Source organism: Barbatula barbatula (genome assembly GCF_947034865.1).
Source record: "Barbatula barbatula genome assembly, chromosome: 18".
In the NCBI taxonomy this organism is placed as follows: Eukaryota; Metazoa; Chordata; class Actinopteri; order Cypriniformes; family Nemacheilidae; genus Barbatula; species Barbatula barbatula.
Genome location: NC_136781.1, coordinates 21,665,529 through 21,691,928, shown reverse-complemented (window position 1 = coordinate 21,691,928; position 26,400 = coordinate 21,665,529). Strand labels below are relative to the sequence as shown.

The window sequence follows — 26,400 nt, the reverse complement described above, 5'->3', positions numbered from 1 at the left end:
TATGATTCAAACAAATCTCAGAATGAATCAATAAGTGTCTGTGTTTTTTTCTCGACTACTGCAACGTGGTTATTTATTCTGTCTATAACATGTCACTGAATGGTGTCATCTAGAGGATTCTCACGGGTAACAGTCACGAATAATGGATTTCACATTCCTTATGGCAACCATTCATTTTAAAGTAGGCCATGAAGCAACTAGATAGATGATAAAGTTTTATTGTAAATGTGTTTAGAAATGTAAACGCGATTGTGCTTTTAATGCCATTGGGTCCAGTGGGCTTTTGGAGCGCTGTTGCCCTCACTAATATGGCGGCGCCGTTGACGTATCGCAGCAGCGGCCAATGCGGCGTCTAGTTGTTTATTATGTCTCTGCTTTTGACTGGAAGGATGCAGCTCCCTCCACTGGGCATGCGCAATGCCACATACGTTTTGTCACGCTGAAAACAGTTGATTGATATTTTTGTATTATTGTAAGGTTATGTTTAGGGTCGGGGCAGGTGAAGGCGTTAGCTAATGTCATTTATTGTAGCAACAACCCAACCAAACCAGCATTAGGTCACCAACGCTTCCGGTCGAATGTGATGTCAAGCATGACGTCACGTCGCGCGTTGAGTACAGCATGGCGCCGCTCTTGATCCCGCTGAAGTTTGGCTTTAACGTTCAAAGGCGCAGATTATCGCTGTTGCTCCGGCAGAGCTGCGCTTTTCATACACGGAGTTATGACGAGCACAGAGACGCGAGACAGGTACTGTTCTAACACCGCACAGTTACCACACACACATCACGCGAGCGAGTGTATATCTGAGGCGGCGTTTGTGACATACAGCAAACTGTTGAATAACATTCGTCTGGCTGTCTGTCTGTCTGTCTGTCTGTCTGTCTGTCTGTCTGTCTGTCTGTCTGTCTGTCGTGAGGTCGTGTCGCGTGTGTGCTCGCTGTTGGTGGTTTAACTGTAACTGTGTTGTCATGTGACGGTAGATAAGGGCAGACACACACACACACACACACACACACACACACACACAGTTGTTATTATTATGAGAGAATGTGTTTAGAATCTTTAATAGCTGTGTGTCATATGTTTGGTTTGTGAGGTCTCTCTCTGTGTCTCTCTCTCTCTCTCTCTCTCTCTCTCTGTCTCTCTCTCTCTCTCTCTCTCTCTCTCACTGTCTCTCTCTCTCTCTCTCTCTCTCTCTCTCTCTCTCTCTCTCTCTCTCTCTGTGTCTCTCTGTCTCTCTCTCTCTGTGTCTCTCTGTCTCTCTCTCTCTGTGTCTCTCTGTCTCTCTCTCTCTGTGTCTCTCTGTCTCTCTCTCTCTGTGTCTCTCTGTCTCTCTCTCTCTATGTCTCTCTGTCTCTCTCTCTCTCTCTCTCTCTCTGCGTCTGTGTTGTGTTGCGTCTGTGTTGTGTTGCGTCAGTGTTGTGTTGTGTTGTGTTGTGTCGCCTCTGTGTTGCGTCTGTGTTGTGTTGCGTCCGTGTTGTGTCGCGTCTGTGTTGCGTCTGTGTTGTGTTGCGTCTGTGTTGTGTCAGTGTTGCGTCAGTGTTGTGTTGTGTTGCGTCCGTGTTGTGTTGCGTTGCGTCCGTGTTGTGTCGCGTCTGTGTTGCGTCTGTGTTGTGTCAGTGTTGCGTCAGTGTTGTGTTGTGTTGCGTCCGTGTTGTGTCGCGTCAGTGTCAGTGTCGCGTCAGTGTCGTGTCAGTGTCAGTGTCGCGTCAGTGTCAGTGTTGCGTCAGTGTCGTGTCAGTGTCGCGTCAGTGTCAGTGTTGCGTCAGTGTCGTGTCAGTGTCAGTGTCAGTGTCGCGTCAGTGTCAGTGTCGCGTCAGTGTTGCGTCAGTGTTGTGTTGTGTTGCGTCCGTGTTGTGTCGCGTCCGTGTTGTGTCGCGTCAGTGTCAGTGTCGCGTCAGTGTCGCGTCAGTGTCAGTGTCAGTGTCGCGTCAGTGTCGTGTCAGTGTCAGTGTCAGTGTCGCGTCAGTGTTGCGTCAGTGTCGTGTCAGTGTCAGTGTTGCGTCAGTGTCAGTGTTGCGTCAGTGTCAGTGTCAGTGTCGCGTCAGTGTCAGTGTCGCGTCAGTGTCAGTGTTGCGTCAGTGTCAGTGTTGCGTCAGTGTTGCGTCAGTGTTGCGTCAGTGTTGCGTCAGTGTTGCGTCAGTGTTGCGTCAGTGTTGTGTTGTGTTGTGTCTGTGTTGTGTGTGTTGTGTCAGTGTTGTGTCAGTGTTGTGTCAGTGTTGTGTCAGTGTTGTGTGTGTGTGTTGTGTCAGTGTTGTGTGTGTGTGTTGTGTCAGTGTTGTGTGTGTGTGTTGTGTCAGTGTTGTGTCAGTGTTGTGTCAGTGTTGTGTCAGTGTTGCGTCAGTGTTGCTTCAGTGTTGCGTCAGTGTTGCGTCAGTGTTGCGTCAGTGTTGTGTGTGTGTGTTGTGTCAGTGTTGTGTCAGTGTTGTGTCAGTGTTGTGTGTGTTGTGTCTGTGTTGTGTTGTGTCTGTGTTGTGTCAGTGTTGTGTCAGTGTTGTGTCTGTGTTGTGTCTGTGTTGTGTCTGTGTTGTGTGTGTGTTGTGTGTGTTGTGTTGTGTGTGTTGTGCTGGTTGTTGCTCTTCTGTCGTGACAGGACTTGATGTATCTCGCCGTCAGGTTTGAGCTGATGGGCTTTTCTCCCAGTATGTATGAGATCTTGTCCTGTTGTTGTGTCAGTGTTGTGTGTGTTGTGTCAGTGTTGTGTGTGTTGTGTTGTGTGTGTTGTGCTGGTTGTTGCTCTTCTGTCGTGACAGGACTTGATGTATCTCGCCGTCAGGTTTGAGCTGATGGGCTTTTCTCCCAGTATGTATGAGATCTTGTCCTGTTGTTGTGTCAGTGTTGTGTGTGTTGTGTCAGTGTTGTGTGTGTTGTGTTGTGTGTGTTGTGCTGGTTGTTGCTCTTCTGTCGTGACAGGACTTGATGTATCTCGCCGCCAGGTTTGAGCTGATGGGCTTTTCTCCCAGTATGTATGAGATCTTGTCCTGTTGTTGTGTCAGTGTTGTGTGTGTTGTGTCAGTGTTGTGTGTGTTGTGTTGTGTGTGTTGTGCTGGTTGTTGCTCTTCTGTCGTGACAGGACTTGATGTATCTCGCCGTCAGGTTTGAGCTGATGGGCTTTTCTCCCAGTATGTATGAGATCTTGTCCTGTTGTTGAAACTGCTTGAAGTCTTTGTGTCAGTGTTGTGTGTGTTGTGTTGTGTGTGTTGTGTCAGTGTTGTGTGTGTTGTGTTGTGTGTTGTGTCTGTGTTGTGTTGTGTGAGTTTTGTTTGTGTTGTGTTGTGTCAGTGTTGTGTCTGTGTTGTGTCTGTGTTGTGTGTGTTGTGCTGGTTGTTGCTCTTCTGTCGTGACAGGACTTGACGTATCTCGCCGTCAGGTTTGAGCTGATGGGCTTTTCTCCCAGTATGTGTGAGATCTTGTCCTGTTGTTGTGTCAGTGTTGTGTGTGTTGTGTTGTGTGTGTTGTGTTGTGTGTGTTGTGTCAGTGTTGTGTGTGTTGTCAGTGTTGTGTGTGTTGTGTCTGTGTTGTGTTGTGTGAGTTTTGTTTGTGTTGTGTTGTGTCAGTGTTGTGTCAGTGTTGTGTCTGTGTTGTGTCTGTGTTGTGTGTGTTGTGCTGGTTGTTGCTCTTCTGTCGTGACAGGACTTGACGTATCTCGCCGTCAGGTTTGAGCTGATGGGCTTTTCTCCCAGTATGTATGAGATCTTGTCCTGTTGTTGAAACTGCTTGAAGTCTTTGTGTCAGTGTTGTGTGTGTTGTGTCAGTGTTGTGTGTGTTGTGTTGTGTTGTGTCAGTGTTGTGTGTGTTGTGTCAGTGTTGTGTCTGTGTTGTGTTGTGCTGGTTGTCGCTCTTCTGTCGTGACAGGACTTGATGTATCTCGCCGTCAGGTTTGAGCTGATGGGCTTTTCTCCCAGTATGTATGAGATCTTGTCCTGTTGTTGTGTCAGTGTTGTGTCAGTGTTGTGTCAGTGTTGTGTCAGTGTTGTGTCAGTGTTGTGTGTGTTGTGTCAGTGTTGTGTGTGTTGTGCTGGTTGTTGCTCTTCTGTCGTGACAGGACTTGACGTATCTCACCGTCAGGTTTGAGCTGATGGGCTTTTCTCCCAGTATGTATGAGATCTTGTCCTGTTGTTGAAACTGGTTGAAGTCTTTGTGGAAGTTTGTGAACTGGGGGAAGAATGTTTCTCTGATGTCCGTATAGTTTGGACACGAGGTTAAGAAGTGCAGCTCTGTTTCCACTTGTCTCTGTGTGCAGTGTGGACACAGTCGCTCTTCTCTTGGAGTCCATGTCTGTCTGTGTCGGCCCGTCTCCACAGTGAGCTTGTGTTCACTGAGTCTGTACATGGTCAACACTTTTCTTAGTTTAGGGTCTGATACGCTTTTGAGGTATTCTGCCGCTTTATATTCTCTGTTTAATGACCGATAGCATTCAAGTTTACTTTGCTGAGCTGTTGCTTCTGTCCAGTGTTTGAGATATTTTTCTTTTTGTGTTTTTATCATTTGGTTAATTCTGGCTGGAGTTTGGGGTTCAGTTGGACACGTTTGGGGTTTTAGAGTTAGTTCTGAGATCAGTTGGATGAGACAACTTTTCTCTGGGTTCAGCTCCTGATGACGTAAGGTTTTGTGATGGAGTGATTCTGTATCGCTGTTCTTAAGGTGGTTATAGAATTTAATCACTCTTTTTTTGTATTTTAATTATTAGACGATATAGTCCTAATTCTGCTCTGCAGGCGTTGTTTGGGGTTTTGCGTTGTACCCGTAGAATGTTTTTACACATTTCTGTTTGCAGAGTCTCAGTTGGGTGTTTGTCCCATTTGGTGAACTCTTGGTGAGGGGACCCCAAACCTCACATCCATAAAGTGCTATTGGTTCTATAACGGATTGGATTATTTTAAGCCAAATTCCAGCTGGGATGTCGATTTTTATATTCCTTTTGATAGCGTAAAAAGCTCTTCGTGCCTTGTCTCTCAGGTCGTTCACTGCCTTGTTTAAGTTTCCGGTGTTACTGATGTTTATACCGAGATATGTGTAGTTCTGGGTTTGCTCTAAAGGCACGTTGTTGAGTTTAAAGTTGTGATGTTGGTTTTGTCGACTATGCCTTTTCTGGAATATCATAACTTTGGTCTTTTTAAGGTTCACTGATAGCGCCCATGTTTGACAGAAAGTGTGCAGGATGTCTAGATGTTGCTGTAGACCCTCTTTTGTTAGTGACAGCAGCACCAGATCATCTGCAAACAGAAGGCATTTCACTTCAGTGTCTAGTAGGATGGGACCGGGTGCTGGTGACTGTTCTAAAGCCTGAGCTAATTCATTAATGTAGATGTTAAATAGAGTAGGACTCAGACTACAGCCCTGTCTTACTCCACGACTCTGGGAGAGGAAGTCTGTGTGCTTGTTGCCTATTTTAACTGCAAATGTGTTATCCGTGTACATTGATTTGATGATGTCATTGAATAAGCTGAAGGAAAAGCCCCTCATGCCAGATTGAGTCAAAAGCTTTTTTAAAGTCAACAAAGCATGAAAAGAGTTTTCCTTTATTTTGGTTAATTTCTTGGTCGATTAGAGTATGAAGGGTGTAAATATGATCTGATGTGCGGTATTTTGGTTGGAAACCGATTTGGCATTTTCTCAGAATGTTTCTGTCATTTAGAAAGTTGGTGAGTCGGCTGTTTAGGATGTTACAGAAGAGTTTACCTAAGTTGCTGTTTACGCATATTCCGCGGTAGTTATTAGGGTCGAATTTGTCTCCGCTTTTATGGATTGGGGTAATAAGACCTCGGTTCCAGATGCTGGGGAATATACCTGTATTAAGGATGGTGTTTAACAGTTTGAGGATGGCAAGTTTGAATTTTTGGTCCGTGTTTTTAATCATCTCATTAAGAATGCCATCAATTCCACTTGCTTTTCTGGATTTAAGTTTGCATATATTATCGCATAGTTCCTCTAGTGTAATTTGGTAATCTAAAGGGTTTTGGTAATCTTTAATAGTTGATTCTAGGGTGCTTAGTTTGTCTTCAAGGGTAGTTTGTTCGTGGTTGTTGGTTATATTACTAAAGAGGTTAGAGAAGTGGTTTATCCACACATCTCTGTTCTGAATGGGTAGTTCTTCATGGTGAGATTTATTAAGTGCGTTCCAATGTTCCCAGAAGCGGTTCGTTTCTAGAGATTGTTCAATTGCTCTTAGCTGATTTTGTATATCTTGTTTCTTTTTTGTCCTTAGGGTGTCTTTATACTCTTTAAGTTTTTCATGGTAGAGTTGGCGTGTGTTAACATTATCCGCATCTCTGTGTTTCTGATTTGACAGAATTCTTACTTCTTTTCTAAGGTTTTTACACTCATTGTCGAACCATTTCTCATTGGCAGGTCTCTTTTTTGTTTTCGTATTTGTTGATTTTAGGTTGGCTAGTGTTGCAGATATTGTAAATATTTTGTTAATTCTGTCTACTGCTAAGTTTACGCCTTAGTTATTGTGTGGAAATGGCGTATCTAGGAATTTATTAAGTAGGTTTTGAATTTTTGGTTCACATATTACGCTTTGGTATATATCTTCACTATTTTGTTTCCATCTGTATGTGTGTTTAAGGCTTTGGAGTTGAGTTTGATTTGGTGCTTCAGTGTTTAGATCTGTTTAGGTAAAGAGTAATATTACTGTGGTCTGATAAAGGGGTTAGTTTGCTAACTGTAAACGCTCTGAGAGAATTTGGATTTAGATCGGTGATGAAGTAGTCTACTGAACTGTTACCCATCTTGGAACTATAAGTATACCTACCATATGAGTCTCCGCGCAGTCTGCCATTGACTATGTACAGACCCAGTGTACGACACAGATGGAGAAGTTGTAATCCGTTTTTGTTTGTAGTTTTGTCACAGTTGAGTCTTTTTGTTTGCGTAGGTGGAGGAAAGACGTCTGCTCCTGGGATGTGTTTGTCTCCCTGGGAGTGAACTGTGTCTGGTTCTTCACCGGTCCTGGCATTCAGGTCACCGCAGATCAGAACATTGCCCTGTGACTGGAAGTAGTTGATTTCTCCTTCTAGGGTTGTGAAGCTGTCTTCGATGAAGTACGGCGACTCTGCAGGCGGGATGTAGGTTGCGCACAGGAAGATATTTTTCTCTGTAGAAGTAAGGGCCTTGTTTATTTCCAACCATGTATAGAACAGGCCCGTTTTAATAGTTTTTATTGAGTGGGCGAGATCGGACTTATGCCAGATCAGCATTCCGCCTGAGTCTCTGCCTTGTGTGACTCCCGGTAGTTTGGTGGACGGGAGGATGAATTCTCTGTAGTTTGTAGGGCGACCCGTGGGTCTGTCTCCTCTGCTCCATGTCTCCTGTAGGATGATAATGTCTGAGTTTTTGGTTTCTGAGGTAAAGTCTATGTTTTTGCTTTTTAGACCAAAAGCAGATGACCTCAGGCCTTGAATATTCCAACATGATATAGTAAATGCTTTGTTATCCATAAGGTGTTATTTAAATTAGCGGGTTTTGTCTTAAGACAGTAGGTGTGAACAGATCAGGTTCAGCATCTGGTGGATGTCTTTCAGCTCGGCTGTCGGAGCTTGTGCGGATGTTGGTGTGGGGTTTCTGCTCACTGTCTGGGCATAGCTGAGGCTGCCCGGGGTCTGCTGCGTGTGCTGGGTGGTGGGTGTAGGCAGCAGGGATGATGTTCTCATCTGTTGACTGTTGAGATGGTAGGTGGGTGGTTGTGGTCTTTGGGTGTTTGTAGGTACTGGGTGGTTCATCCCTGTTCTAGGTGGATGCTGTCTTGCTCTGTTGTTTGGAGTAGTGGTGTTGGTGCTGCGGTTTAGAGTAACATCTTTTAGTCTCTTTGCAAAGACAGGGACAGTTACTCTGTACAGGTGCACATGGTCATAAAGGCATGTGAGGTCCAGGGTAGGGTGATGTGCCAGGTGCACTTGAGTTTTTAGTGCGCAGGTTCTTGAGAGGGATGCATTTATTCGTTGAATTGTGTCTAAGTGGAAGTCTTTCCGTGGCAGCAGTGTGGACACTGTAATTTGAGCATTTGGGAAGGTGGATGTGGCTTTCTCGATCACTCTCTGTAGTGATGTGGCCACTCTTTCCTGTTGTGCTCTCAGGTCGTTTGTGCCAGTGTGGATTATTATGTGTTTCGGTGATCCTAGTTTTTCCTCGTTTAGCAGCTTTAGGGCGCTGTGAGTATTTGGGCACCAGAGTTTGGACACCCTGTGTTTAGGGAAGAGCTTCTTTTCATCTATAAACTTCCCATTTGAGTCTATTAGAAGGACAACGTCTGGTTTTGCCGTGTCCCCTGTTGGTGTTGGAGCATTGTGTGATTCTTCGGTTGGTTGTGTGCTGGGTAGGGGGCTTGGTGGGGAAAGAAGGTTTTGGCTGGGTTGTTCCACTGGGTTTTGAGGGCTGTGGTCAGTTTGAATGGTGACCTGTTGTAGTGGGTCCTTGGTGGAGTTGAGGTCTTTGGAGTAGGTATCTTTTACTTGCTTCATTTCACCTCCCTTAGAGCAGTTAACTGTGCCCAGTGACTCTCTGTCTGCTGTGAGAGCTGGGATTCCAGTGAGGCCAGCTGAACATTTAGTCTCTCCCTCTCTTGCTGCAGCTCTTTGACATTGGCCTGCAGTAAATACAGTTCTTTCTTGATGTCGTCTTTTTTCTTTTTGTTTGGCTGTGGGGGTGTTGCTGGTTTGATCTTTACTTTGTGTTGTTTGCAGAGAAAGAATTATTTCTCTGAGCTGTACCAGCTCCCCCTCCAGGGCTGTGAATCTCTCTCTCATATCCATACAGTAGCAGTGTGAATGGGTGTCGTTAGTTTGTTCTGTGTCGGGGGGGTCTTTCTTCTCTAGATGCTTGTCTAAAGCTGGGGTTATATCTGGTTCTTCTGGAGTGGTGGGTTGCTCATTGTTGGGTTCTAGTTGAGACCTTTCTTTGATCCTCTCTCTCTCTCTGTGATCTCGGTTTATTTGACAAGCTCACGTCACATGTCTGATTTGTGTGAATGAGACGCGGTGTGTCATTCTGTGTGAGTGTGTGTGGGACTGATCGCTTCATGTGTGTCTCCCATCTCAAGTCAAGTGTAAAGCGAGCGTCAACATGGACCATCAGCAGAAGTGCGAACACACAGCAGATTCTGCAAGCGCTGAAAGTGAGTCACGTTCACATATTAAGCTCATGCTTGATTCTGATGTAATGAAATGTTCAAGGAAACACTGATCGGATGATTTGTGTGTGTTCCAGCATTCACAGGTTCCAGAGAGACAGTGCTGGCATGGAAATGCAGGAGGAGGACTGAATGCGGATCCCAAAAATGTGGTGAGGAGGACATCTCTGAAATCTGCTGCTCGATGTCTAATGGTTATTAGAGAGTCGGATTTGTGACCAGAAGGTTGCCGGTTGGATCCTCAGGGCCGGCTTGAGCAAGGCACCTGACCCCTATTTACTTCCCGGGCTGCCCACTGCTCCGGGTGTGCGTGTGTTCACTACTCTCAGTAAAGGTTAAATGCAGAGGTCACAGCTGGGGTACGAGTCACCATATCTGACAAATAGGTCACTTTCAGAATGACAATATTTTGATTTTATTGTTCATAATTTTCCAGTGCACCTTGTTTTCATGTTGCTAACTTTGAATTGCTAATTCATGGCTTGAGTATTATTCATAAATGATGATAATCAGCACTGAGTGTGTCATTTGTGTTTTAAATGAGCCTTGAAATGATTCACCTGTTTGAGTGGCTTCCGGCACACAGGCGTATGATGAAGGAAGGTTGGTTTCCATTCCCAGAGAAATGCCGGATGTTTGGCCGAACACACCAATGACGTTGAGTCAAATATTCACTGGTGATGATTTCAGGAAACACTTCCAGTGGCAGTCGTTCATAATTTCTAACCAACCGGCGACGCTATCGCAGTGAGAATGTGCCGGTCATCATTCATGACACACCACACATCATGTGTTTAGTGCCTGGTGGAGTCACGTGTGCTTAATGGTTATTACAGGCGTGCGTGTCTTTAGACGGACATACTGTATATCAGACGAAAATCTTTTCAAATATTAAAACATAGCAGAGAAAAGGTACAGAGGAAACTCTAGAAGACGTGCTATGGTTCACACTGATTGACAGACAGAAACATAACAACCAGTGTAGTGCTGCTTGTTGGGATCTCTGACAGACAGACATACACTCAGAGCAGATGAACAATAGGATTCCAGCACCTTTACAATGTTAACCCATCACAAATGTCTGTCTATATGATTTCATTTGTTTTGGATTAGGTTCTTTTTATGTATGTAGTGTTGAGAAATGTTTTTCATTTAAACTTGCTGATATTAACATTCTGACTGTGTGTGTCACCAGCTGAAGGAAGTGAACACATCGAACATTCTCGGAGCCATGTTGACGTATGTTTGGCCCAAGGATCGACCAGACCTCCGTGCTCGTGTGGTCATATCTCTGAGCCTGCTCGCCGGAGCCAAGGTGTGTGTTCTTTCATGACGTGATGTCATTTTACAGCTTCTTCTTTGACAGACAGTCTGTGTATTCTAAAAGCAGCAGGAGAATATGCACATGTGTAGTAACAGTCGTAGTGTTTGTCTTGAACCTGTTTTGCTGCACATTATTGGTTCTTTCTTTACTGGTTTCACTAATTGCTTTCACAGATTTCATTTTTGATCCCTTTTCCTTCCATCAGCCAGTGTGATCAGTTTATTACATTCATTTCACCCTGACCAGTGATATATCTGTCACCAGTGTATCGTACGGGGGCTGGACATCCTGAAAATGATTGTTTTTTAAGGTTTAAAAATACTTGGATTTGGGATAAAGGGCTTGAAACTGCTTGAAACTTGAATAAGTATGTGAGATAAAAGGATGGAAAAGTTCCCATTAAAAACATTATGCTCTGCCGTTCTGATTCTGTGCATGTGGCGGGCAGTTCAGATGTAAAACCCTCTAAAAGCAACCTCCGTCTAAAATAAGATTATGCTCTCCACACATAGTATACGTTACTCACATCACTTTGCTAACTAAATCCCACACTCTGCCCGGTCTGAAATATCTGGTTTTGCTGGGAGTAAGGTTAAAATGGGAGGAGCCTTATAAAAATGCTTGTTTAACCGAAAAGTCACCTGACGGATTTAGAGAGTTTTGTATCTGACTTCTTCATATGGAACAGACAACATGGGAGGATTGAAAACAAAATTCAATTTATGTTTAAAATGAGGACCAAAGTCTTGGACTATCTTTACTTTGACTAACTAAACATTGCTGTAAAAAAAAACTTCGTAAATGTGCAACAATCTGAAATCATCAACAACTTGAACCATATCCAAGAAATAAAACAGATTTCAAAATAATGGCGCCATCTTTTGGACGAGAAACAAAATACAGATCATATTATCTTTCATTTTCAAAAATGAAGAATAATCTCCTCTCCCTTGAGTTCTGTGTATACTTTGTTCTGTTGAACACAAATGAAGATATTTTGAAGAATGTAAAACAACAAACAGTTCTGGGGCACCTTTGACCACCATTGTCATTTTTCCTACTATGGGAGTCAATGGGGGGCAAAATCTGTCTGGTTATAAGCAATCTTCAAAATATCTGAGTTCATCAGAACAAAGACACCTATGGATGGTGAGGAAACGATGACAGAATTTTCATTTTTGGGTGAAGTATCCCTTTAAAGAATTGATTCCGGGATTTCCCAAATCAATACCATCTGTTTCATAAAATTGAATACGGATTAAAATAGAGGAGTCCATATTTTGTACCCAGCACTAATACAATGTCATAATGGAGTTCAAGTTTTATTCTTAAGTAAGCTGGCAGAGGTCAGTATGAATCTGAAACGCTGTCTGTGAGTGCGGTCAGTCTCGCTCGTCTGATGTCTTGATGTGTGGTGTGGTCAGTCTCTTGTCAAGTGAAATTAAAAGGGTTTCCCAGTCACATTGGATGAATGAGGTGAACAGAAATGAAAGTGAAATGGTGTTCAGCTAATGTTCTGCTGCGTGTTGGCACGGGCCGGCAGCTGTCTGCAGGCTTTTAATTACCTTTAATAACCATTTCAATTCCATTAGCGGATGCGTGAAGTGGCTCTCTGCTGATAATGCTCGCTGGCTGGAACTTATCAAAACATCAATCTTTCCCTTTTTGTCCTCCAGATGACCAACGTAACGGTGCCCTTCATGTTTAAATATGCTGTGGACGGCCTGAACCAGATGTCGGGACACATGTTGAACCTGAGCGATGCGCCAAACACGGTGGCAACCATGGCAACGGCTGTATTGATTGGCTGTAAGTGCTGCCCGCTCCTGTCTTGGCAGGTGTTTGACTTCATTTTGGGAATCATGCTGCATATTAAGTGTCGTCTGACCTTTGCCTGAAAAGTTTTCTGCGGATAATGCGATTGCGGTCATGAAGCTCTCAGAAGTGCCATTGCAGTTTAGAGTTTTGTGTTTCATTTGCTCATCATATAGCAGACACCGACAACACGTTCCAAATCAGGAATCATAAAGATGTTTTTACAACTGTGACCCATCACAGGAGGCCAAATGTCAGGTGTGCCTGATGTAATGAAACGCTGTTGGTATCTTAAAACGGAGAGTGTCTCATGCAGGCTTTCTTTTTCACTTGATATGACATCATCAAGACACTTCCAGGGGGTTTTACATGAAGAGAAATGAAGCTAATGAGTAAAAGTTACTAACCACTTAACAAGTCATTAGAGTGAAAATTCACTTTTAATGAGAGCCATCACACACACGCACACGCGTGTTACATGCTGCTGGTGTGATCGTGTGTTTAAGACACTCACTCATTCTTACTCATTGATGCGTTACAGCAGATATTTCATGAACAGATTTAATCACAGTGACATGCCAGTGTGTTCTTGAGACAGTACGTACGGACTTAAATGAAGTATCTACCTATCGACCATTTAAACAGTACATTCTGTAGTATGTGTGTGGGGTAGTATGAATAGATTCATAGAGTTCAGTTGCGGTCACAAAAGTGCGCATGCGCAGTAACGTTTGTTTACGTTAAGATGAAACGGTCTTTATAAAAGATGTATTGCATGAACGATATTCAATGTAAGGTTCAGAGAGAGGGTTTAAACTGATGTTTTTAATGTGACGTATCCCCACTGAGTGTCTATATTCATGGGGTTTTAAAACAGGACAATGTGAGCCGCATGTCAACACATGGACGACATGTTCAGTGTTATTTTAAGCTACAAACATGAAGAAGGCCGTTGTTATAAATGGAAGTGAGTCAGATGTAGTCATGGGTCAAAAGGATGGAGGTGTGATGGTGTTGGCTGTTTTAATGAGCGTCAGGTGCTCTCGAGTGAAGAGGACGACATCATGAACATGATCTTCACACGCTGCTGCTGGAAGTGTTCACTTCAGCTCACCGTTAAATTCACACTTGTTGCTTACAGTATGTAATTGGGATTATAATGTGTGTTTGTCTGATATTGGTCATTTGCACAATATAGAACCAATATTACTTTCATTTCTTATTGAGTGTAGCATTTAAGAGATAGTTCACCTAAAAAGAAAGATTTGTGCGTTTGTTAATCTGTATGTGACTCTTCAGTGGAACACAAAAGACGATATTACTGGAAGTCACGGTGTCCACCCGCCAACCGATTCCATTACTTCTCCACTGCGACACCAACTCCCGCTGTCATTTTGAATATAATAAATCGTCTAGTTAAAGACCAAACTACAGCTTTGAGTCTGATTTTATTGGTCATGTGACATGATGACAGAGGCTTTTCTGGCACAGAGAGTGTAGTAAAATATGTACTGTCATCAAGAGCCGGTAACCTTTTCATTTTCTTTCTTCTGTAAAGATGTAAGTTCTTATTTGTTATAGACTTAGTTAACGTAAAGGTTTTAGATTTCCGTTTCTTATGTATTTGTTGCTTGATGTGTTCGTTTTGTTAAAGGCAACCTAGCAGACATTAAAGTTTTCATATTTGTTTCTTGTTTTTTGCGTGGTGTGCGGCGGTTATTTGTTTTAAGGTCTGTATTTATTTCAATGTTTTTATTAAGAAAGATATTGAACCCACCATTAATTCAAACAATTGCCGCTAATTCAAAACTGAGAGTCAAATGTGTCACGGCCGCATCTTCGACCACCACACAGCAAACCCGTCACCCCAGTCTTACCCATAATTCTCCTGTGTTGTTCAGACGGCGTGTCTCGTGCTGGAGCGGCTCTCTTCAATGAGCTGAGGAACGCTGTCTTTGGGAAAGTGGCTCAGAGCTCCATCAGACGGATCGCTAAGAACGTCTTTCTTCACCTGCACAACCTGGATCTGGGCTTTCACCTGAGCAGACAGACAGGAGCGCTGTCCAAAGCCATCGACCGCGGCACGCGAGGAATCAGTTTCATTCTGAGCGCGCTGGTCTTTAACCTCGGGCCCACTCTCTTTGAGATGCTGCTGGTCAGCGGTATTCTGGTGAGACACACTTCACTCCACCGCTGACGTCCTTTCAGTGTCACATCTGAGCAAACGAAAACTCACTCAACAGACACTTGATAGTCTACGCATGTATTTACAGCATGAATAATATCTGTGCTGTTAACACCATTCACATGTCAATAACTGTCAGTCAAAGGTGATTGATGGATTGTCACACACTGCTTGGATGTTTTAATAATGTCAGAAACATTAGCGCTAGCTGCACGGTGTGAACGAATGTGTTCTGTGATGATGCTGATGTTTGTTTATGTGTGTTTGTGCAGTATTATAAATGCGGAGGTCAGTATGCTCTGGTGACTCTGGGAACTCTCTCAGCGTACACGGCATTCACAGTCGCTTTTACACAATGGAGGTACGCCGTTGATCTACAGCACAGTCTCATAAAGCATTGAGTGTCGTTCCTAACTCGTCCATTTGTGTGTGTGATCAGGACGCGGTTCAGGATCGAGATGAATAAAGCCGATAATGATGCTGGAAACGCTGCCATTGACTCTCTTCTCAATTATGAAACTGTTAAGGTGAGTCCCGCTTTTTATACAAACCTCCTTCACAACATAATTCCCACAGCTACATTTGTGTTATTTCGTGGTTTTTATGGGTTTAATATTATTCTAAACTGTGGAAAGATACGAATAAAGAGTGATCCTAAACGTTTGACAGGTAGTGTGCATAACCTTTAACCTTGACTGAAGGACATTAAAGCATCATGAGCATCGTGAACATGAGTTAATCAGAATGATATTGAAATGATGGTCTGTAGTTATTGACAGACTTGTTTTTCATCTCGCACTTTGACTCAAGAAACAATCCTCCAGACACTTCACCCGCTCAGATAAATCCACACGTTTGCAGAGTTTCATGCCGCCTCAGTTCACACAGACCCAAACTATGGCATGATATGTGGAAACCGATTTTTGAGTTATTGGAGCTGTGATTATGTTTGTAGATATGACATCATCACCTCATTATCTTGTGAAAGCTTCATTCAGCTGGTCTATAGTTGAAGCTTTGTGACATCAGAAGACATGATTGACATGTTACACATCCTCGAGTTCTTTCACTGTTTTAACACAAGGACATCACCTGTCATGATGTGAAGTACCGTGTGAAATTGGTTCATGTTTGAGAACCGTCACTAAGGTATCCAGTAAGGAGTTCAGGTATGAAATGATGTTGAATATTCCTTAATGAAACGTTGTGTTGTTGTTCTTTGTGTGTCAGTATTTCAACAATGAGAGGTACGAGGCGGAGCGGTATGATAGTTTCCTGAAGGTGTACGAGTCCTCTTCTCTGAAGACCACCTCGACTCTGGCCATGCTGAACTTTGGTCAGAGTGCTATCTTCAGCGTCGGTCTGACCGCTATCATGGTGCTCGCCAGTAAAGGCATAATGGCAGGTGAAAACCGCTCACGCGTCACGTCTTCAAGTATATTTCTGTGTATCGCCTCTTATTCACCATTATTATCATGTGTGCGTTTCCAAATGTCATGGTATTACTTTAACTTAAATATCCAATTTATAATCTCTCTGCTGTTCGCATTGGCCTAAAATGATAAAGAACTTTTTTAAGCGCTCAAGAAACATGAACTTATCCTAAACTGATTTAGCCGGTCTTATACCATGGTCTTTTTGAATACTCCATTCTGATTGGTTGGAAGGTGTGCTTTAAACCCATTTAAGGCACGGCTAGTTCCAGTCAGTTTGATCAACATTTGAAATAAACTGGGGAAATTCACCCCGTCGTGCATTAATATCTTCAAACACACGGCTAGCTGTGGATTATCCCTTACAAATACAACACAGAGAGACTAAAAATGCTGCATCCTATATTCACGTATTGTTTAGCCGGTTGTTTTATGGCAGTAGTTAACGTTGTTGTGTTTGTGTCTCCTGTAGGGACGATGACAGTAGGAGATCTGGTGATGGTGAACGGCCTTCTCTTTCAGATCTCTCTGCCGCTCAACTTTCTGGGCACGGTGTACAGAGAGACCAGACAAGCTCTCATAGACATGAACACACTCTTCACGCTGCTTAGCGTGGACACCAAGATAAAGGTCCGCTGAGAAAGCCTTTCTTTTATTTGCTGTAGCAACGTTGTACTTTTGAAGATTTGAACGTGAGGCGTGTGGTGTGGTAGTATTTCACAGCGTCAGTGTGGACGATTTGATCTCGTGTGCGCTCTGTAATTATTGCCGGGAATAAATCAATCTGAGTGTTCACGGGCATCAGTGATGCTTTTCATTTCTGTCATTTAATGTCTGTGTGTAGAATCACTTCCCAGTTCTGTTATTGCCATTGAAGTAGTTATTGATGCTTTACAGCTTTATGAATTCTACATAGTCAGACTGATGAAGTGTTTCAGAGCAGAAACATATTTCACGCCGTTGAAATATCCTATTTTTGTATGTTCTGCAGGAGAAGAATATGGCTCCACCTCTGCTCGTAACTCCTCAGGAAGCCAGCATCAGGTTTGAGGATGTGTGTTTTCAGTATTTGGAGGGACAGAAGGTGCTCAACGGCGTTTCATTTGAGGTTCCCGCAGGGAAAAAGGTGGCCATCGTCGGGGGCAGTGGATCTGGGTAAGTTCAACGAAAGGTTACAGCGTTATAAAGCTGAATGCGTTTAACATCACAAGCCTCACGCTGAAGTGTTTCTGTAGGAAGAGCACAATCGTTCGATTGCTGTTTCGATTTTACGAGCAACAGCAAGGAAACATCTACATCGCAGGCCAGAACATTCGTGATGTTAGTTTGGAAAGCTTGAGGAAAGCTGTGGGTGTCATACCGCAGGTGAGACTTTGATCACATGACTAGATGTAAATGTAGAAAATATATAAGTAACCTAAATGTTTACTTTCATTAATATCAAATGGATTTGGGCTCTTTTAAGTTGAGCTTTTAAACCGCCACCCCAGAAATCACCGAACAACACCTACACAAACCCACCGGCAAACACTCTTCACCCAAAAAAACACTCGCTCTCTAGTTGTTCCAAATGTGTAATGCATCAAATGTCTTTGTTGGCTGAACACAGAGAAAGATATTTGGATGAATGCTTGTAACCAAACAGACCTCGGACCTCATTGACTCCCATGGTAGGAAAGATGAATTTTGCATTACACTCAAAATGTGTTCAACAGAACTAGGGATGTGCGATATTTAGATTAGATTCAACTTTATTGTCATTACAAATATACAAGTACAGTCTAACTAAATGTAGTTTAGGTCTAACCAGAAGTGACATTAGCAAGTGCTGGATATACAGTTAGAATAAATACAGAATACAATATTAGGAAAATATGATACAGTGGGCATGGACTATGAAAATATGACAGTAGTTACGTACTATGAACAATATATACAGATGACTATATACTATGAACATTAATGTACAGGTGGCTATGAACAGATAATCATTTAGACTAAGCAATAGTGCAAGTGACTTGCGTGTAGATTTTGAAGAAAAATGCGATATTCGATACTATATTTCTTTTTCTAAGATCAATTTCAATTGAATTAAAGAAATTATATAACCGACATGTATTTCACATTATTTTAGGAAAATAAAGCATCACTACAACTTCTGGAAGTGAACAGCCATGTTTTACTGTTGCATTAAACAAATCAGACATTTTGTAAACAAGCTAAAATAAATAACCAAATTTCTCTTGGAGATGCAGAATGTTGATTGACATTCGTCAGAGCTCACACACGCTATCATGCGCACCCAACTAACGTCCGCATGTCAGATAGATACTATACAATCCACATCCACCATACATAACCATACATAAAGAAGAACTAAATAGCTCATTTATCACAAACCATCACGATATGCACATGTGCGATATTTCAATCTTGTTGATGTATTGCACAGCCCTAAACAGAACAAAGTCTTTTTTCCTGCTATAGGAGTCAATGGGGCCTGTCTGGTTAAAAGCATTACTCTCAATATCTTTCTCTGTGTTCATCAGAACAAAGACATTTATTCACATCTGGAACAACTCGAAGGTGAGGAAATGATGACAGAACTTTCCCTTTAAAACATACTAAACACCCCTCGGATCACCTTAGCAACCAGGCAGCCAAACACCCTGGCAACCACACAGTGACACTGACGCTATAGCATTGCGGTGCCATGTTTTGTAGAGTCAAGCACTTTGGTTTTATTTGTTTGAGAGGATCTCAGCAGTAAGCTACCATGGGAACAGCGATCACACTTCATTTAAGACCCTGCAAAAATAAACTTCACGATGATCTCTCCACATATCAAGCTGTCTGCAAGGCATCTGCCTAGAGATGACATTTCCGTTCTTATCATTACAGGATGCTGTGCTTTTCCACAATACCATATTTTACAATCTTCAGTATGGGAACATCAATGCCACGGCAGAGGAGGTGTACGGCGTGGCCAAACTGGCCGGTATCCACGACGCCATTCTCAGAATGCCTCATGGGTACGGCACGCAGGTGGGAGAGCGAGGCCTGAAGCTGTCAGGTACGTCACGGTTCAGTAGCGTCATGAGTGGAACGCTGTTGAATCGATAATGATCATGTGATGTTGTGACGGACAGGTGGAGAGAAGCAGCGTGTGGCCATTGCTCGAGCCGTCCTGAAGAATCCTCCCATTCTGCTGTATGATGAAGCCACGTCTTCTCTAGACTCCATCACTGAAGAGGTGAGACACCGTGACATCATCACAGTTAGTAAAGCCAGCCAATCAGAGATGGAGAACGCTCTGGTCATTTCTGTCTGCTTGATCTTTTCTCTTATGATATTTACACTGTAAGCTTTCCTTTTCATTATCACGGGAAGAGTTTTATTATAGAGAAGCCAGTGTTTGTTTTAATGTGTCGGAAGAGTCTTCATATAAATCTGCTCACCGTCACACAAGACTTAATGAAACATGCCACAGAATAAAGGTGAAACAGACACACAGTGTGATTTTATGATTCTTTTCTTTCCAGACTATTCTCAGCTCCATGAAGGAAATGGTGAAGGACAGAACATCTGTGTTTATTGCTCACCGGCTGTCCACCATCGTAGATGCGGATGAGATTATTGTATTAAATCAGGTAAGCCTGTTGGAGATCTCCAGACGTGTGCGACAGCTGATGAAACATTCACAAATCTCATTTAGGACAACTCGCACTAGGGCTTCAAATCTAAATGTCAATTAATTGAACATAACAACGGTTATTCATTAATTTTTCTTCGTTTTTTCACTGACGTGGTTTGAACTGTAAATATATTTTTTCTCATTAAACATCTCATATTATTTTAAGGAAATGCAAACTATTTATGATTATTTGTATATAACTATTTATAACATTTCGAACAATATACACCTTTGCGTTATGTTTTGGAAACATTGCCTCTGCTGCAGGTGAAGACAGGACAACAAATGCAACCCAAATCATCTGTCTGCATGTGTCGTGTACTTTAGGACCCTTGAGACACATCGTGCAGTCATAAGAGCTGTTGCATGAAAGAAACAGACAGAGTTGAACGGAGTTCAAAACTCACCCGTCTGTCTAAAAATATATGAAGTAAACGTGTTTCAGTATATCTATATTTACCCCAATATGCATGTGATCACTAAACGGGAGGAAGAATATTTCTTCCATCATATTTCATAAACATGGATTTGATTTCTATCAGTATCGGATCATTTAAAAGTAGATGTGTTAAGCTTTCTTTAGACATGCGTTTCGTGTTTGAGAGACTTTTGGATCAGTTTGGTGACGTGTGGCGTAAAAGAAGTCCACTTCCAACAGTTTCTAACACTGTCTTGCATGTGTACGACCAAATATAATGCAGATAAGACAAAAGTGAGGTAGCGGCACCCGTCGACATGGATGTTAAAGGGAAAGTAATCGAAATAACCGACATTGGAAAATGATGTCGATTAGAGGTCCTGAATGTCACTTGCGGTTACTTTTGGGTGAACGGTCCAGCTATAACTGACTGTTCAGAGGTGTATAAAACTTTAGAATGAGCTATTTCTATCCACATACACCGTGGGTCCCCTTACATGGAATTCACCATGTTTCTACACTAGCCCTGAACAGACAAACTGCTCCTTCGGAAAATAAGTGAAAATGTGATGACCTCTTTGTCCTGTGTCAGCCACCGTAGTGGTTCAAACGGGAGGGGTGAGCAGAGGAGTGTGCCGTCGGTTGCAATTCACAACCTCACCACTAGATGCCACTTAATTGCATTTCAACAATGTTTTAATGAATAATTGATCAGCGATGATGATGATGATGATGATTGTATGTGTGCTGTCTGTCATGATGACGTCATCCCTCCATGTGGAGGTCCTGACATGAGAAGTTTCAGATGTGTATGAATTTGACACAACAAATACTAGAAGTTGGACTTATTCAGTCACTATTAAAGAAATCAAGGTTATGTTCTCACAGAGTCTTTTTATACGATGTAGACTGAAGTTATGCAGTAGAAACCAGTGAATCATAAGATAACAAGAACTTCAGCTGATTTTCACAGACCGGGTCACATACAGTATGATGTTTTTGAGCATCAGATTGTTGTCGTTGGCAGTATTCTTCATGTCCTTTAATGAGAAGTATTTTGATGCATCTGCAGTGAAGTAGACACGGTTGTTATGACCGTGTTGGTTTGGGTGATGTGAGGTCACATCGGTGTTGTTGTAGCATCATGAGGAGGATGTTCAGCTCACGTGTGCTGGGGTTTCTGCTCATTAACAGTGAAGCATGGGACTTACAGCATCATCACGATACAGAAGGTCAGGAGAAATAATGCAAATTCAAGTGAAATGAAGCGTTTGGCCGGCAGTATAAAAACACTGCTTATAATTGCAGCATACGGCGTAAACGGCACAGCTTCTAAAAATACTGCAGTCTTTGAGTCGTACTTGGCAAAGCAGGCTTGTAATTGATGCATGTAAGTAGAAAACCGCCGGGAGACGCATTCACTTGTCATTGTGCAGCTCATTTCATACTTTGCTTTGTTTTTGGCAGTCTTTTAAGAGACTGTGTGAGTACACCCACCCACCACCATCTCTCTCTCTCTCTCTGTGTCAGTGCCCCTTCACCGCCCTAAATCTCTTGTTTTGCCTGCTTCTTCTCATTTGGATGCGGTTGCACACTGGCTGTGTTATTCTGCAGTTAAGCTTGACTTCTTTTATTGATGCCTCCTGAAGAAATCCTTTGGCAAAGCCTGTAGAAACGTGTGTGTGTGTGTTTCAGAACATCTCTGTTCATGTGACGGCTCTAGTAAAAATAGATGGCATGTATTTATTAGATGCATGTATTAGACACGTAAAATAGCGAAAATTAAAGTGTTGTAACAAATGATGCATTCTATCTAAAGCGAAACGAAGACTGCTTGTCTTCCAGTAGATTGTTCTGGGATAGGTATGAGGAAAATTGGTTGAAAACTGCCCTTTCAAGAGTTTTCGCAATAAAAGGGAGGAGAGAGACAGGTCTGTAACTGTCAGTAGTAGTAGGGTCCAATGTGGGTTTCTTGAGTAACATCTTACATCTAAAACAATGTTCTTGAGAAACATCTTACATCTAAAACAAACCATAATATTCGTTTAAGCCATGTCATATGACCCCTTTAAAGTCACCATGAAATCAAACATTCTAAGTGTTTTAGTGTCTACAGTGTTGCAGTGATTATTTTAAATGATTTATCCGAGTGCACCATTAATTTGCACTTGTAATCTTTACCCTCTCTCAACAACAACCCTTCCACACATGACGTCAGCAACACAAAAGAGGTGGGACTAAACTCACTGTCCAATGGCCAGGCATCTTTAGCCCCTCTCCTCCAGGCCCAATTTACAACAAACCAATCAAAAAGGGAAGGGCAAAATAAAGCCCCGCCTACATTTTTTTCTAATTTCAGAAGCCGTTTTACTCGGATACACATCACGATACAGAAAATATTTCAATCGCAACTTCCGTTCCATGGGGACTTTACTGCACTGCTATGACTGATATCAATAACAGATTCATATAGGTTAATACAATATATTATATTTCGCTGCTGCTGCCTCGTATATTGATATTTCTTGATGACTTTTTTTGTCATAAATCATTATTATTAGTCACTCTTCATGTTTGTCACTGGGTTATGCAAATATCTAACCGATGAAAAGTATTCAAAAGCTCAACTTTAACAACACAGTAACTCGAAAACATTGACCTCCTCCTCGAAATGACATCTCTTCTCTGTATGACACGTCACGACTATACTGACGGTCCAATGACAAGGCTTCTAACTTCCAGTCATTCATTTGGTTGAGGAATAATGAAAACATTCCCCGTTTCTCGTTCCCGTAGGCATGAGGCAAACTACCACCAGATCATCATCTTCCCCAGATCGCAAATCTCTCACACTTCAATTCAATCTTGCCAAGTCATAGCTGTTTGTGTGAGGTGTGAGAATCAAAGACATACATGCTGTTATCCACATCAGATGTGCCGTGATGTATTTTCATGCAATATACACAAATGTGAATGACATTTAATGGGATTTGTCATCATTTACACAACAGAAGAGATTTTGAAGAATGTGGCTAACAAAACAGCACAGCCCCCATTCACTTCTATAGTAACCGATGCAAGTGAGGGGGGTGCTGTTCTGTTACCCACATTCTTCAAAATCTCTTTTTTTTGTGTTCTGCAGATGAAAGAAAGTCATAAAGATTTGAAATGACAAGTGTAAATTATGACAGAAGTTTCATTTTAGGGAGGGCTATCCCTTTAAGAGCCATGGTGATTGGTTTAGTGATGGGATTTTTGCTGACATGATGCATGCATTTGTGCTACATAAGAAAATATAAATATCAAAGGGGAGATAAATGTTAATGGACCATCGCTCATTAACGTTGAAGTTGAAATGAGTGTCTGTGGTGGTCACAGTATGCCGGTTCTCTTTTTCTCACCCTTTGTCTTCTTGCCTCACGTCCCAGGGGAAAGTGGCAGAACGTGGAAATCATCACACTCTCCTCAACACACCGGGCAGTCTGTACGCCGACCTGTGGAACACGCAGAACAGCAAAGTTCTGAATAACGGCAGCAAGGCCGGGCGAATGCCCGAGCGAATTTCACAGAAAGAGGACGAGCGCAAGAAACTGCAGGAAGAGATCATGAACAGCGTGAAGGGCTGCGGCAACTGCTCGTGCTGACCTCCGTCAGGCCATCACGTCTCCATCAGTTCTCAGAGATCTGGGCGTTCTCTTGTCGTCTCCGGGACCTCTGCAGTTGTTCCAGTCTCAGAGCTGGCCTATGCCATGACATGCCTTTAGTGATTTGAGCCTCCTTTTAAATTATTCGTCTGCTAAATAATTCTTCTTAGCTGTTTTTATTATGGATGTGTACATATTACTATTACATACATGATGTTACATAGATATTTTGACCTGTGAAAGAACATGAGATATATCTGGACAGTTTTGCAATTGATTCTCTGGATATCTGCATCTTTGATGCCACAATATATTCTGAGATTTGAGTTGAATAAATACTTTAACAAACAATAATTTATACCAAATAGTGAATCTGAATGAGGCGTGTATTTATCAGCCATTAATCAGTGGGTGTCCTTCACCATAAATAAACTGTTGCGTAAATTAAGTTTCAAGTTTTATTTGTCCCACTTTGCAGTTTATGGATTTTAAATGATATAGTTCAGCTGTAATTCAAGTAAGAGAGAATTGTTTCATGTGAAGATTTACAACAATAAAATAAGGAGAAAGAAGAAATATAGATGTAGATGACCGTATGTGTGCATGTAAGGACAGATGAAGCAAAAATCGTCCTGAGACTTTAGAAAATAGGGAAATGGGGTTTGACGATGCTTGTTTTTGGAAGGACATTAAAAATAGATTTGGACATATAGGAACCCGGAGTAAAACCAAATGTCTTCTGGGGATGTTATGCTGAATGATATTTGATTCATCACACGGAGTTTCAACAACGTCTTTAAAATACAGAAACACGGAAATAACATTTGGATTGTGGACGTTATTTGTTTTAAGCCAAACTGAATGAAAGATGCATTGAGTGAATGTCTTTAAAGCTGAATCAATGTCATTGGAAGTAATGATTATATGATTGTGATGGAGATGTTGTGTGTGCGCGCGGTGCTTCACAATAGAGTGTTGAATTAAAGTGACGTCATGAAATCCATACGTTCAGAGGTGCACAGGCAGATCAACTTTGTATAGTAAAGGCAATAAAATGAAAATCTACAGGTGTCAATGGCATTGAGCGCATGCAAATATTGACAAGGGTTCTTGGAAATCACGGGGATGGTTTTATCATGGAAATGCACATAATGCAGATTCTATTTTCTTTGGATTCTCAGGATTTGTTCCCTTCTGCTTCTTTGTATTAAATGAACAGAACTCGCCATTTGTTATCCCTGGTACATTCTCTCTTTGTTTTTTTACAAATGCTCTCGACAGGTTTTTCATTGTGGCACATTAAAGGCTGATGAAACCCCCTGTCGGTACACGATCCGTTCTGAGCATGCGCTAATTTCCTACACTAATGGTACCACGCACGCACGCACGCACGCACGCGATGAAACGTTTGACGGCAGGCGGCACATTTTTTGTTTTGTAGACTAACGTTACACAGTTTAACCCTTCACGGCGAGTCTGTTTTTATGCTCTTAAGTGTTGCTTACGTTACCATGATTACGATATGTGTTTACGTGGTTGCCAATCCAAAATAATAGAGTTGTTACATGAACATGGATGATTTTGGTTACATGTGGAATAAAGTATTTTTATCGACTGCAAATCTTCAATTTCCTCCAAACTCCATTTTGCGATTCATTGCTGTATCATGTCTATTAACCTTACGGGTTTGTGTCGCTTTTTTAATTAAAATCTGATAATACTAGTTAAATTTAAATGTAGTAATTAATTAGTATAGGTCTATATAGGCTAATATATCTATCCATTTAATCTTAATTAGTAAAATAATCCCTTCAATGGCGTTTACAGAAGCCAATAAGGAACATAACACATATGTCTAACTAGACTATATTCATTTACATGAAGAAAGAACTACAAAGTCAGGAGAAACATTACAGTATTTCAAACTGACTTGACAGAACGTACAACGTATAGTGAAATGATACGAGGTGGACAGCAGCGAAGTCAATTGAGTATTGTATTTAATTTAACAGTAAAAAATATAAAGAAAGTAAAACAAAGCTGCGCAAGCGTGGAACAGATCGTGCAGTGTCGTAAATCATCATTTGCGCATGAGCGGTTTCTACAACACCATGACGTTTTCTAAAATGTAATTACGCGCATGCTCAGAACGGATCGTGTACTGACACCCCCCTCTCTGGTTTTGTGCGAGCGACACAAATAACACGTCCTGCTTTACGTCTGCTCAAGCTGTTCTCGTTCGCGTCCTCCCCCCAGCATTCATCCACCCTGACAGATCTGAGGAACGCAGAAATATATAGTGCACGACAAATGATCTGCACATCCGGCTCAACGCTAGCATCATCTGCTGAGAGTTTGAGACATCCTGGCAGTTTGTGGGATCCACTTGAGATGTCTTAGCCTGGCCGAGCTTTTATGTTGTTTGAAAGGCAATAAGAGGCTCTCAGCATCTACAAGTGCTTTAACCAGAGCGGCCTTCCCAGAATCCTGTGTGCACTCAGCTGAAGCTCCAAGGCTAAACCTAATGTGCCTCAGCATCAGACCAATTTACTGCTCCTCTATAGAAATAACAAAGAATGCTGTGCCTTTAGTTCCCATGCACCTCCCTCCATCAGCTATTCCTGCCTATTTGAATCAGTGCTTCTCATATTTTCAGGTCAAGAAAGACGTGTATTTGATAAACCCATAACAAAACACTGAGATCTTGAATTGTCACTTTGATTTCATCCTGATCTGAAGTCATCTTGAGTCCCAGTG

At 42.2% G+C, this 26,400-nt stretch overlaps 1 protein-coding gene across 1 annotated transcript; it reads left to right on the top strand.

Moving 5' to 3' along the window:
• Positions 1-335: 335 nt before the first annotated feature.
• On the top strand, positions 336-25,261 carry abcb7 (ATP-binding cassette, sub-family B (MDR/TAP), member 7). The gene is made up of 16 exons (XM_079479170.1): positions 336-747; positions 9,041-9,115; positions 9,208-9,282; positions 10,326-10,445; positions 12,131-12,263; positions 14,171-14,439; positions 14,727-14,815; positions 14,894-14,981; positions 15,685-15,859; positions 16,360-16,517; positions 16,879-17,042; positions 17,123-17,252; positions 18,789-18,960; positions 19,037-19,140; positions 19,430-19,537; positions 23,428-25,261. The coding sequence occupies exons 1-16, from the start codon at positions 622-624 to the stop codon at positions 23,641-23,643; spliced, it is 2,202 nt and encodes a 733-aa protein (XP_079335296.1). The 5' UTR covers positions 336-621; the 3' UTR covers positions 23,644-25,261.
• The last annotated feature ends 1,139 nt before the right edge of the window (positions 25,262-26,400 follow it).

Coding starts and splice junctions, on each gene's coding strand:
- abcb7 (XM_079479170.1), top strand. CDS start 622: ATGGCGCCGCTCTTGATCCCGCTGAAGTTTGGCTTTAACGTTCAAAGG. Junction 748..9,040: donor AGCACAGAGACGCGAGACAG/GTACTGTTCTAA, acceptor TCCCATCTCAAG/TCAAGTGTAAAGCGAGCGTC. Junction 17,043..17,122: donor GTCGGGGGCAGTGGATCTGG/GTAAGTTCAACG, acceptor GTGTTTCTGTAG/GAAGAGCACAATCGTTCGAT.